Source organism: Brassica oleracea, chromosome C5, assembly GCF_000695525.1.
Source record: "Brassica oleracea var. oleracea cultivar TO1000 chromosome C5, BOL, whole genome shotgun sequence".
Taxonomy (NCBI): Eukaryota; Viridiplantae; Streptophyta; class Magnoliopsida; order Brassicales; family Brassicaceae; genus Brassica; species Brassica oleracea.
The window spans coordinates 20,556,545-20,569,386 of record NC_027752.1 but is presented as its reverse complement, the minus strand read 5'-3'; the positions used below and the strand labels follow the sequence as shown (position 1 = coordinate 20,569,386).

The following is a 12,842-nucleotide window of genomic DNA, read 5'->3' as shown; positions in this document are numbered from 1 at the left end:
CTGCCAGTTGATTGTGTTGTGAAGAAGGAGAAAAAAGATAAGAAGACGATGGATAGCACACAGAATCTTACGACCGAAGTGGTGATAAAGACTGAGAAGAAAACTGGAATTCCACTAAGAAGAGTTAAGCAAGAGAAGGCCTTCGAGATCCCACAGCTAAATGATGAATCCATATCGTCAAAAGATTTGGAAAATCATCTACAGTGGGAGAAGAGTGTAAACTGTAGAGCGGTGTTGGAAGCACTTGCTTCAAATTTGAAGAAGCCTACACGCAGACGCAAGCCTCAATTGACAAAGACTCAAGTTTGGCCGTTTGTTGGAAATTCAACAGTGAAGCGTATTATAAATGGTGAGAAAGTCTCCAAGGAACCTTATGACCCATTAGCTAAGGTGGAGGCAGAGAAACTGCAGAAAGTTTTGGACTTCATCAACTCTGATTTGTAAGTTTCCTCTTGTACATCCTTGCTTCTTATTTCGATAGTCTAATAATTTATTTTTCTTGTTTGTAGGGAAGCAAAGGAGGCTGGTGTTGGAGATGAAAGTGCTGGATTTTTCTTGAAGTTATTGATACCTAGGGATGATTGGCCAACAAAAGACTACGGGTGGTTAAATGACTCAGTAAGTTTAATTTCTGATTTTTAATCTCTACGGCTGGTTGCTGACTGTGAATTGTTTCTTGTCTTAGCACATTGCCGCAGCAATGCTTATGTTTCACAAACGGTCCAGGCAAGAACAGTCTCCGTATTCCTCTTCTCGAATTGCATTTCTGTCTCACTGGGTTTGTGAACTCATGGGTGAACGACTACAAGAGCTGGGACCAGAATACTGAGTTGTCAGAAATGTACATCAAGGCTTTTAATGGAGAACACCCAGCTGATTTTGTCACAGGTAATAAGTGGATTGCAGACGTCGACGATCTTTTCCTCTGCCACCATGTTAACGGAGATCACTGGGTTGCTCTACGCATCGAGCTGCATAAGGGGAAAATTCATGTCTATGATAGTATTTGCACACATGTGAGTGATAAGAAGATGAAAGAGGCATGCCGGCCATTCATGAGAATGATACCAGCATTGCTTAACAAGATGGTGCCTGCTAAAACGAGAACGAAAAGTGGAAAGCAGTTCGCTTATATTAGGCACAAGAAGATCACCCAAAATGAGAACCCGGGAGATTGCGGTGTGTACTCTTTGATGTACATTGAATGTCTAGCTCTTGGACATAACTTTGATGGCTTGAATGATCAGATTATAAAACAATTGCGCTTGAAGTTGGCGGGAGATATTTATGGGGAGGTGACTAAGACAGCCGAATAACTTGATGGTTTCTAGCTTTAGAGATGTAACTTGATGTTTTTTTGGCTTTAGACGGATGTATAACTTGATGGTTTTTGGCTTTAGCGGATGTATAACTTGTTTGGTTTTAACTTATGAATGATGGATGTATAATAGTTTGGTTTTACGCATGTGGATTTAAGTTTGCATTGGTGAAGTTTTTTTGTTTTGTTCCCTACAAGATTCAAGTATTTCTGTAAATACTCTCGAGCCCACTTACACTCGTTAAACTCACATTAGTATTTCTGGTGAACTTTTTTTGTTTTGTTTATGTTTCTTGTTCATTCCTCCATTAGACATAAGATGGTTAAATAGTTCTGATATATTTTGAAAAAAAAAACTAATAGGACATGAACTAAATAGTAATGAAACACCAAAAGAGTATACCAACAAACAAAATAGAATACTCATCAATTAAGAGGACATGTTGTAGAATTGTGTCCCACATGGTTACAAATTCTACATGTGTGTTCCTTCCTTGGCCGCTTCTTGTCTGCAACTTTCTCTAAAATAGATTTATGTCTTGATTTTTTGGGTCTTCCCGGTGGTTGGCGGACATCAGGCGGTAAACAGATTCTCTTTGCAACTTCTTCTGGAATTGGAACATCAGCTGCATTGGGCATAACAGGAGTGAAATATGCATTGTAAAGGTACTGCGTCCGATAGTACTTGTGACAAAGTGATATACGTGATATCTTTCTATCTTCCGCAGCAGCTATAGCATGAGCACATGGTAGCTTCTCCAAATCAAATCTACGGCAAGAACATGTTTTTTCTGTAAGGTTTACAACATGTAAAGATGAGACTCCCATCACTTGTGACTGATGAATGTCGATAGCTTGAACCTTTAATAGATTAGCAATAGGTATACGGCCCTGAAAATGGTAAAGTATTTAGATTAGAAACCAGTCTACCGAAATAAAAAATTTGATTATACATATATTACCTCCAACAACTTCTCCACACCACGAGTCAGAGAAGTTTTCATCAAGTCAGCATCATGTTTTCTTGTTGCAAACCAACGTGTCATCATTAATCGGATAGACTCTAAAAGGCGAACAATTGGCAAGCTTCTCACATCTGACAAAGCTCTGTTTATGGATTCAGCTATGTTACTTGTAAGGATGTTATATCTATCACCTCTAAAATGCGCTCGAGCCCACTTACACACATCAGCACGTTCCAAATATGCATGTAAATATGGATTTAACCCTTTAATCGTCTCGAAGCTTGCTTCAAAGTCAGCTAACCTAAAAGAGTACACAGCTTTTTTGACCAAACCAAACAGATCACGTCCTCTGTACCGTAACAAGTTGTTCTTATATAAGTGGTACGTGTAAATTCCCGTATGTAAGTCTGGATTTAACCCTTTAATCGTCTCGAAGCTTGCTTCAAAGTCAGCTAACCTAAAAGAGTACACAGCTTTTTTGACCAAACCAAACAGATCACGTCCTCTGTACCGTAACAAGTTGTTCTTATATAAGTGGTACGTGTAAATTCCCGTGCTAGCCAATGGATAGACCACTGAAATTGCCTTCCTTATTGACTTGTGCCTGTCAGAAATTAATGCCAATCCTTCATCATCGGGTATCACACGGCTGAGTTGACGGAAGAACCATGTCCATGATTCATCATTCTCTGTGTCAACCACAGCAAATGCTAACGGAAATATCTGAAAATTACCATCCTGTGATGTTGCAATGAGAAGCGTTCCTTTGTATTTTCCTTGCAAGAAAGTACCATATACCACCACAACCTTTCTCATAAATGGGAAGCCAGCAATGCTAGCTGAATGCAAGGAATAAGTACTTAAATATATTGTTTGCATCAACTTCCAGTCGAGCTAAGGTCCCAGGATTTGCCATTCTAATCTTGTGCATGTAAGAAGGTAACTCCTCATATCCATTCTCCGATGAACCCATTACGAGATCTCTAGCAACTATAAGTGTACGATGAGATTTCCAGTAATCCATCTGCGATATACAATAAACAGCAACCAGGTTAAAAACAAGTAAGGTCAGATAAGACATTAGATTCAATGTAAAAAGCGTAGTCAACAAACCTTGATTCCAAAGCTCATGTTCATAGCACTCTCAACATGACGTGGCAAAATAGTTCGATCAACCCCACCAATATAGTCTTTGTACAAGAGGCCAAGAATTTCAGGAGTAGCTTGCCGAGAACGAGACGAACGCTCTGTTACTGAGCAGGAATGCTCATCTGCATATACTCGGATTCTGAACCTTAAAGATTCACATACTGGTGTAGCTCTAAGCTTCCACGTATATCCTTTTACCCAACATTTTACAAACCACAGCGTACGGGTAGATTTATCCACATCAAAATCGAATTTGTGGACAACTGAACAGATCTTCAGACGTGTAGCCAATGCATCTTTTGAATCAAAACTCTGCCCCACTTCCAGTTTGAAAGAGCTCAAGTCGAACCTAATATGCGTACAATCTCCTTTTGGTGTCTTTAGGACTGTCGCTGAACTTATCTTTGTAGGAGATCCCTGACTCTCTTGTACTTGGTCTGGTGGAAACCCATATGAGGTAAAGTTTTCGTCATCAGACGTTGCTCCATCAGAATCGTCGCAGTAATCAAATCGATCATTGTCTTCATCTGAATCTTCATCCTCTGCCGAAAATGGGTCATCTTTTTGCAGAAATTCTTCTGGTTCTTTGCTAGCTTCTTCAACCTCTTTTTTCTTCAGTTTAAACTCTACACAGAGTCTAACGTTTTCGACTTTGTTAAGACACAAAAATCCATGAAATTGCCTATCGTTTCTTACTTTCACAGGAGGGGTATCGAGGTTTTCCTTGACCAGTTTACGTTTTGGCAAAACGTACGTCAGCTCCAACTCGTGTTCTGCGAAATCAACTTCGTAATCCTCATATATGGTTTTCACAAAATCTTCATATCTAGTTTCCTCGTTAGCTGCAAGTAATTTACTACCTTGATCATTATCCACTTCAAATAACCATTTTTTTCTTTCAAATTTCCACTTTCCGCAGACCAGGATGATGTGACCATGTTTCTCCAAGCAATAAGGATTGCAACAAGTGTTTAAAATAGCATGAAAATAAACAACTTGAAAAGGAAGAAAAGAGGGATGAAAGAGATGACGACAATTACAAAATTTTCCCTAATTCTGAGGTTCATTAACCTAAAAACTAAACCAGATTCAGAATTATTAGTAAAGCGGGTCGAAATTGAAATTGCTGTACATAAACCCAGATTTTCGTTAATAAATCTGCCGCAACATAAACAAAAAGTCTGATACCACGTCAACAAAAAGTCTGCCACTTCATAAACAAAAAGTCTGTCAACAATTTTAAATCGGCTATATAAATCTGCCTTAAGAAAATAAGTCGATCACAAAAAGTAAATCTACTTAGAAGAAAATAAGTTGACCACTTAAATCTACCATTTAGAAATAATCTGCTACCATATTCGATAGACATATTCTTAAAAATCTGTTTTTTAATCAAATCTGACAATTAAATCTGCCATGTGAACGAATCTGACTCTTTCTAAAAAGTCTGCCACCACTTTAATAGTAGTTTTTTTTTCTACACAGATTTTATAAACAGACTTATTGGTCGATAGATTTATTTTTTTGAAAATAGATCGGCCGTCGATTAAATAATAAGGGCATTTGGGTAATGTTTTTTTTTGTTATAACTATGTGTAAGGGCAATTTAGACCAAAAAAAATATTTTAATAAATTTCAAAAAATATGAGTCATTCTAGTAATAACATAACTAATTTGTGTCATTTTAGTAAACTTCCCATAAACAAAACATAATTTTGTAAGTTCCAAGTCCAATACAACCCCCAAACTTTCGTCCTTCATATTCAAATGTCATCATCTTAAAATCACTTTGATCTCTCTATATTATAAGATCTGATTTCTAAAAGTATTTTATTGTTTACTAAGTATATTAAAAAAATTAAGAAATATATATATATATATATATATATATATATATATATATATATATAGTGTACATATTGTTATGTAGATAAGATATCTTTTTTAAAAAACAATGTCAAAATATACTAAAAGAGATTTCAAACAATATATTCTTATTTTCTAAATATAATTTAAACTGAATATTTCATAGATCTATTTTGAATCTAAAACTAGTTGTAAGTTTTGTCTTATACATATTATCACTATGTATATGGATATTGAAAGAAGGAAATATGACAAGTGGAGTTGGTAAAATAATGTGGGAAAGTACAATGAATTTTGGGGTGATTTGGAAATATAAATAAGCACAGAGGATTTTTATTTCTACAGTTTTCAACTACATTTTTACTATTTTCCTTCTCACCAATGTTTTTCATTCAATTTTAATTGTTTACTTTATCAATTCTGTATTAATTCATGGATGTGCAATCTATGCTTCAGTTAATTGCTTCACCATAGGAGTCTATATTATTTACATCACAAAACACATGATTTTATTTCCCACATTCAATATCAAAAAAACTTTTATCAACATTTGTACTAACCAAAATAAAGTTCCACTTATTTAGTGATATTAAATAAAACATATGAATACAATAAAAAGTATCAATATAATCAAAGTGACATTGGGAAAATGTGAACTTTGTTCAATGCAAACGAGATGGTAGGAACAACTCCACAAGAGCATAGCCTTGAGGAATTTCAAATCTTAAGCTTGGGTAATGTCTGCATGGTCAATGGGTAATGGACTTCCACAACGCCGTTCAGTGGATGCGGCTGAGTTTAGATGGACAGCTTCCAACTTATGGGGATGCAGAACTCTACACAGCGAGAGACTTCCTTGCATTCATAAGTGGAAGCACTGCGATGAGAGATGAAGAGTAAGCTTCAGTATTTGAAATGCCAGAGTTTTGGGATGGATTACAAGGACTTGATCGCGACGATAAAGGGAGCTTAATGCTTGGCCAAGCTTTGAAACATAACTCGAGAAGATAGAGACTCTCCTGATATGTTTTATGGATTTCAAGATCTCTCACATTCCAAGAGCGCAAAATAGAATTTCGGACTCTTTTGCTAGGAATGCGAGGTCTTTTCATAAAGAGCTTTATTTTATTGGTTGTTCTATTCTGGTATGGTTATCTATACCACTTCAAACTTGAGTAGTAGAATAGTTATTCGTTTAAAAAAAAAAGACAATGGGCAAATGTCATTAGCCATATATCACTGAAAAAATAATATTTTTGTTAGAGAAAACAAATATTGAAATAACAATTTATTACAATATAGTATACAATAATGAGTTTTAAAAAACCGTGAAAGAAAGAAACAATGTCGATGGAAATTTGATATGTCAAGTGTAAAGAAGAGAAGCACCCAGCACTTTCTCTTTTCTAGCCCGGCTAGTTCGAGGATCAGCCTCTATCTAACTACCAGAGTCTTACCTCACTGAAAATACGGAGACGCTAAAGAAACAAAACGAGGGGGTGGGGAGGATTGATGTTGGAGAATTACAAACTATTAACAGTGTTTGAAAAGCAGAGGAAGAAGTTTGAGTTTCATCTAATTTTCTCCTAACAACATATATATGTTATCTTCTCTTACATTTTTACGTATGTAAAGGGCTCACGGTTATGAGTTCCGCCATCCGGATTCGAATCCCGGCCACTGGGGAATTCACATGCGGAACCCCAGCGCCCGAGACCGAAGACGTTCCCGGTGACCCACATGGTGACCAGCCCGCTGGTCCTTGGTCGCTTCGGTCTCTAGTCTGGACCACTTTGGTAGTACCAGAATACTCGGTTATCAAAAAAAAAACGTATGTATATAAATAAAAATTAACCTTCGTTTACCCCGGGTTACAGCTAGGCCTGCGACTTTTATCCGAGATCCGGATTCGATCCGAGATTCGATCCGGATCCGATCCGAAAATCCGGATATCCGGAGGGGCCAAATCCGGATCCGGATTGTAAAATGTTGAATCCGTCAAAGCCGGATCCGGATCCAGATATCTTGATTTTTTAGTCCGGATATCCGGATCCGTAAGTCTTATTAATAACTATTTCAAAATAGTAATATCTATATATAAAAACTAACTTTATTTAATATATTTTCATTTTTATAATAGTATATGTAAATTTTATGTAAATTTTGTAATATTATACATAGACATAATTAAAAACATTTTATATTTTCTTATTTTTAAATTATTTTTAATATTTTATACATATTAATATTATTTTTTGTTTATTTTAAGGATCCAAATCCCGATCCGGATATTACAATTTTTAGAAGGATATCCGAGAATTCGGGATATCCGAAAATCCCGGATCCGGATAAGGATAGTAAAATGATAAATCCGCCAGATATCTTAAAATTGCCCGGATACCCGATCCGTCTCAGGCCTAGTTAGAGCAAGCCAAGATGTGCATATCATACGCAAAAGAATGCTTTGGTTCTCGTGCCCGCTCTCCAAGACCAAAAATCCTAGGCCTTAAAAACAACATGGGCCTTTCAAAATCCGCGACAAGCATCTCGAAACAAAACCGTTAGATTCATGGCTCCACCAACGAACCGAGGAGGTATCGGTAATTGTGAAAGGTGGTCTTTGCACCCTCATTAATGCACGGCCAAGATTAAGAAACTGCTCATTTTGTCTCAAAGTTGAAGCATGAACAAAGGTCTGGTTTGCTAGAAGACAGGACCTGAAAACACGAGAGTGATGTTTTGATAACGAGCCCATGCTTGTAGGAGCACTCACGGTGGAAGCGTGCTTTATAGAAATCAAGTCTCTCGTAATCAAGGTCTCACAAACACAAGAATAAGGACTCAATAATAAGAATAACTCTCTTAATAATCTCTTAAGAAAAATCTCCCATAATCTTAAGCTCTCTCTCACACACTCATAAAACTTATAAGTCATGCAACAACCTTGCATCTTCTTATATAGAAATTAGATAACTCCTAATCTCTATGAATTTAACATATTTATTTAATTCATTTTCCTAATCCTTTTACTAAACCATAACTCGGTAGGATCAGGTCTTTAACTTATATCTCAAGTTTTTTTTTTAAGCTTAATCCAACATTTTTCCCTTAAGCTTGAAATCCACTTTCGACAAATCTTCAACACTACCTCTCACTTTGAGCTTCAATTCTCCAAACGCTTTCATCACGATATCACTTCTCCGTTCACTTCCGGATGTATGCTGATGTATGGTTGATAGACGAGTTTCTCATAGTTATTTTGAGACACAACAATATCGTTTGAGGAATCCACATATACAAATTTATTGAAAAAAATGAATATATTGAGTCTACAAATCAATATTTTGGAACCGATAACCTGACTAATATCCAAAACATAATTATTTTGGGTTCATCCGAATCTTGACATATAACTAAACTCGAACCTAGACTAAAACCGAACCCGACCAAACTTTTATAATATCCGAATTAGGCTGAAATTCATGAACCCAAAAACTTGAAACCCGAATGGACCTAAACCGAAACTCGATTGGGACCTCGATTGCCCATACCTACTCTCTCCATCTGATTGTAGGTGGAACTTAATGTTTAGTACGATAATGTGTTCAAGTTTAGTTTCTCATATGGTGTAAGGTGTGATCATAAATGAATTGTTTTAGTTTTGGTTAGGTGTGGACGCTTTGGTATTTATTCAGGTAAGGGTCAGGTTTAGGATTTTCGTGTTCAATCTCTTAGACCTCATTCGAATATTATTTTAGTACCGGTTGAATCTGGTTAATACACTTCATTTTCGGATATAATTTGTAACTTATGTCAAAATCCATTTTGTAATCCTACTTATTTCAGTTTGGGGTTTTTAGATTACATATCAAAATACACATAAAATTGAATATTTGAGGTATTTATTTAAGTTTTAAACTTATTTTATAAATAATATAAAAATACATATTTTGAATATTTGAAGTATTTATTTAAATTTTAAATATTTATTTCGGATATTAGTTCGGATTTTGAGATCTTTTTTTTGTTTCAACTTTCAGATTTTCTGAAATACGCGTTCTGAGTTTGAATACATTTTATAGTATTCATTCAGATATTTGACTTCTCGTATCAGATAAAGATTCCGATTTTTTTTGTTTAGATTCGTTTTCGATTTTTGTCCATGATTTAGTTTTGGTATTTTGTATTAGTTATAATTTTATGTTGGTCTTATTTAAAGCTGTAAGTTTATCTGCATCTATTTATAACAATTTTATCAATGTATATTACCTTCCAAGCCTACTTTCATAAATAGAGTATAGATTGTGTGGAGATGATCTAGGAAAATTAAATGCTATTATATAGCTTGCAAACTATAGATACTTATTTTGCGGATAATCTCAATTTTAGTAAACTAGAAAAAATGAATTGATTTTACACAGTATCTCATCTTTAGAATTTATTAGAGTGTTTCTCAGCGCGTAGCGCGGATAATTTATTTGAATTTTTGTCCATAATTAATATTATCCTGAATTTGTAGATTGAAATTAAGAGTAATACAGAATCCTATGTTATTTTGGATACTTAAGATATGGTACTCTTCCACTAATCACTGTTTTGGCAGTAATATATAATATTTTGGGATTAGTTATCAACTATTTTTTATTAAATGTCTAATCAACGCTGAAAAATATTACATAGACGATTCTACAGCCGACAGTTCTAGCACCATACGAGAATACACGTCTGACTGCGTCACTCCGAGCCGCTCTATGAGATCTATGTTCAATGATATGCCCCACTGTAGGGCCCCTACACCATGCTGGAGACTTCTTATACCATTTTTCTCCATAATCTGCATAATTTGCATTTTCTCCATAAATTAAATATGTAAAAATCCAGAAAATATAATAAAAATCATCTAAAGATTTATTATTACATTTTTATTAATTTTATTATAGGTAAATCTTTAGATAATTTTTATTATACTTTATGGGTTTTTACATTTTTTAATTTATACATATCTAATGTTGATGTTAAAAACACACCAAACTCATATATTTACAAAAAAAAATTAAAAATGCTAATTTTGAGAACTTAAGTTACTAATTTTTAGAGAATATTATAAAATTTTGATTTTTTTGATTTTTTATATTTTAATGGTAAAATCTCTCAATTATGTTTACTCAATGTAAAAACCCCTAAACTAAATATTTACCAGTAGTAATGATAATTATGACCTGCTAGAGTTTAATTTATTAAATAAAGTTAGTTTGAGGGGTTTTTCGTTAAATACTTAGTTTGAGGGGTATTTACCTAAGGATTTTAAAATTAAAAATCCATTATACTTGGGTTATGATTGTTCAACTATTGCTAGCTAGTAGGAAGGGAAACTCTTTAAGAAGTGACTACAGAGGATAAGTTTGTAAAATAATTTAAATACACAGAGAAATATTGGTCCTTTGATAGCATGCATTCATCAGACTTTTCGAAGTTATAACATTATAGAAATAACAACATATAAAAAACTTAGCAAAAGCTCAGAGAACTAATAGTGGCGATCAAAGGTTGTGGGACAGACATCTCATGGTCAGGACCAAGACCAAGATCAACATTAGCCTAACATTTTGATAAAAAGTTTAGTTAGGTTTAATGAGTTGGAGAGGATGAATTTGGAGGCATGCTTTCCAGTTAGCACATGACCTGCATCACCAAGTACACGAACCCAGCCTGGTCGTTATTATCGCAGACAAATATCTTAGTAAAATACCAGTGCATAAGAGAGAACAAATATCAATCAAAGCCAACGATTTATTGAATACTAAAAGTAAAGTCAATTACTTTGCAATTCCGGTTAAGTTTTCATTGCCAAATATAAAGCACATCATTGAAGACGGGCATTTTGTAGGCCTTTGTTTTGCAATCGCTGCAAGTGATATAATATTAAGAAGAATGATGGCTAACATCATCAATTGTGACTATGCACTCAAAAAGCCTCATGCCTTTGTCAAAAACACAGGGATTTATACTGTTAAGTGATTTGTTTTCTGTGGCTTATATACATATTTTATTTTTTCCTTGGCTGATCCTTGCTTGATATAAGCAAAGATTTTACCAATTGTCATTGTCTCTCCCTTAGTCACCTCTTATATATCACTTTCTTAGTAATCTTTCAAATACAAAATTTAATTTAAAATTTTAGAAATAAAAATAACAAAATTTTGGAAGAAATTTTAAAACTTAGAAAAACTTAATTTTGAATGAAAATAAATAAATTAGTATTAAATTCTGGAAAAAAAATTAAACTTGATAGAACATTTAAAAGTTTAAGGTTATCCACAATTTAGTTTATTTTATTCTTACAACTTAAAATAAAATTATAAATTGTAAGATTTTCTTTTTTTAATTTGAGAGATTTTTTAATTTTTTTTTAAAACTTATCAATAAAATAATTGTAGTTTGAGTAATAAAATGAGCAAAAATTTGAAAGTTAGTTTATTAAAATAAAAAGTAATTAGTTGATGTGTAGTAAAAATCCAGGTATTAAAAAACTTAACAAAATTTAGTTGAAACTTTTTTATGAAATTTTTTATTATAATAATGTATCTTTTAAATATTATATATATTTTTAATGCTTATACACGGCTTGTAAGGTATTGAATATTACTAAAATATAATAATTTTTTTAATAAAGTTATATATTTAAATTATCAAATTTTATCCGTTAATGAATTGTATTATTTATTTCAAACATTATAAAATTATCAAAATATAATAGATTTTTTTTAAAAAAAATTTCTTTAAATTAATTATCACTTTCTATCTTTTGTATATAAATGGATAAATTATATCTATATTTCTTATGAAAACTACATTGTATCTTTCAAAAATTATATAGATTGGTAAATGCATATAAACATTTAGTACTGTACGATAAATTATTACATCATACAATATAGTTATATCTTCATTAGAATAATATAAGCAGAGTGCATAATGTTTCATTTGTGTTTAATAAATAATAATCATTTATGATTGCTATATACTATTGGGTAATTTTGTATATTTTATATACTTTTATTTAATTATTTAATATATATCAATGACAATGTAAAAATAACTTGAAAATAAATGATTTTATATTACATTGTAAAGACATTGTTAAAGTATATATGAAATTTAATAATTTAATTATATATTTATTCTGTTAAGGGTTATAAATAATATTTGTACTAATAATATTATTCATGAAAAATATTACCTCAGCAGCCACATAATTTTTTAAAAACAATTACCCCAAAAAAAAATTATTCATGAAAAAGGAGGTTAGTGGAAGTTAAATTTACATGAACCCTAAGATCTTTAAACATCTAGGTTAATCACATAATAGAATCATATGAATGTTTATAGAGTTACCTGGATTCATTTTTCCTGAGAATCTTCCTGAATTGATTGAATCCTGAATGGAAGATGAACAGCTCAATCTTTTCTTAGAAACTCTTAGATTTCTCTCGCTTTGCCTATAACGTTAGTTGTTGCTTTTAGGATATCTTTATGATGGTCTA

The 12,842-nt window shown here is 33.0% G+C and overlaps 1 protein-coding gene across 1 annotated transcript in view; it reads right to left on the bottom strand.

Moving 5' to 3' along the window:
- Positions 1-1,744: 1,744 nt before the first annotated feature.
- LOC106344739 overlaps positions 1,745-12,842 on the bottom strand; it is a 12,051-nt gene continuing 953 nt past the window's right edge. Inside the window, exons 2-5 of the mRNA XM_013784054.1 lie at positions 3,397-4,274; positions 3,197-3,307; positions 2,281-3,090; positions 1,745-2,209 (exon numbers count right to left, since the gene is read on the bottom strand). Of these exons, the coding sequence (XP_013639508.1) occupies positions 1,745-2,209; positions 2,281-3,090; positions 3,197-3,307; positions 3,397-4,274 (2,264 nt within the window). The remainder of the gene's footprint in view (positions 2,210-2,280; positions 3,091-3,196; positions 3,308-3,396; positions 4,275-12,842) is intronic.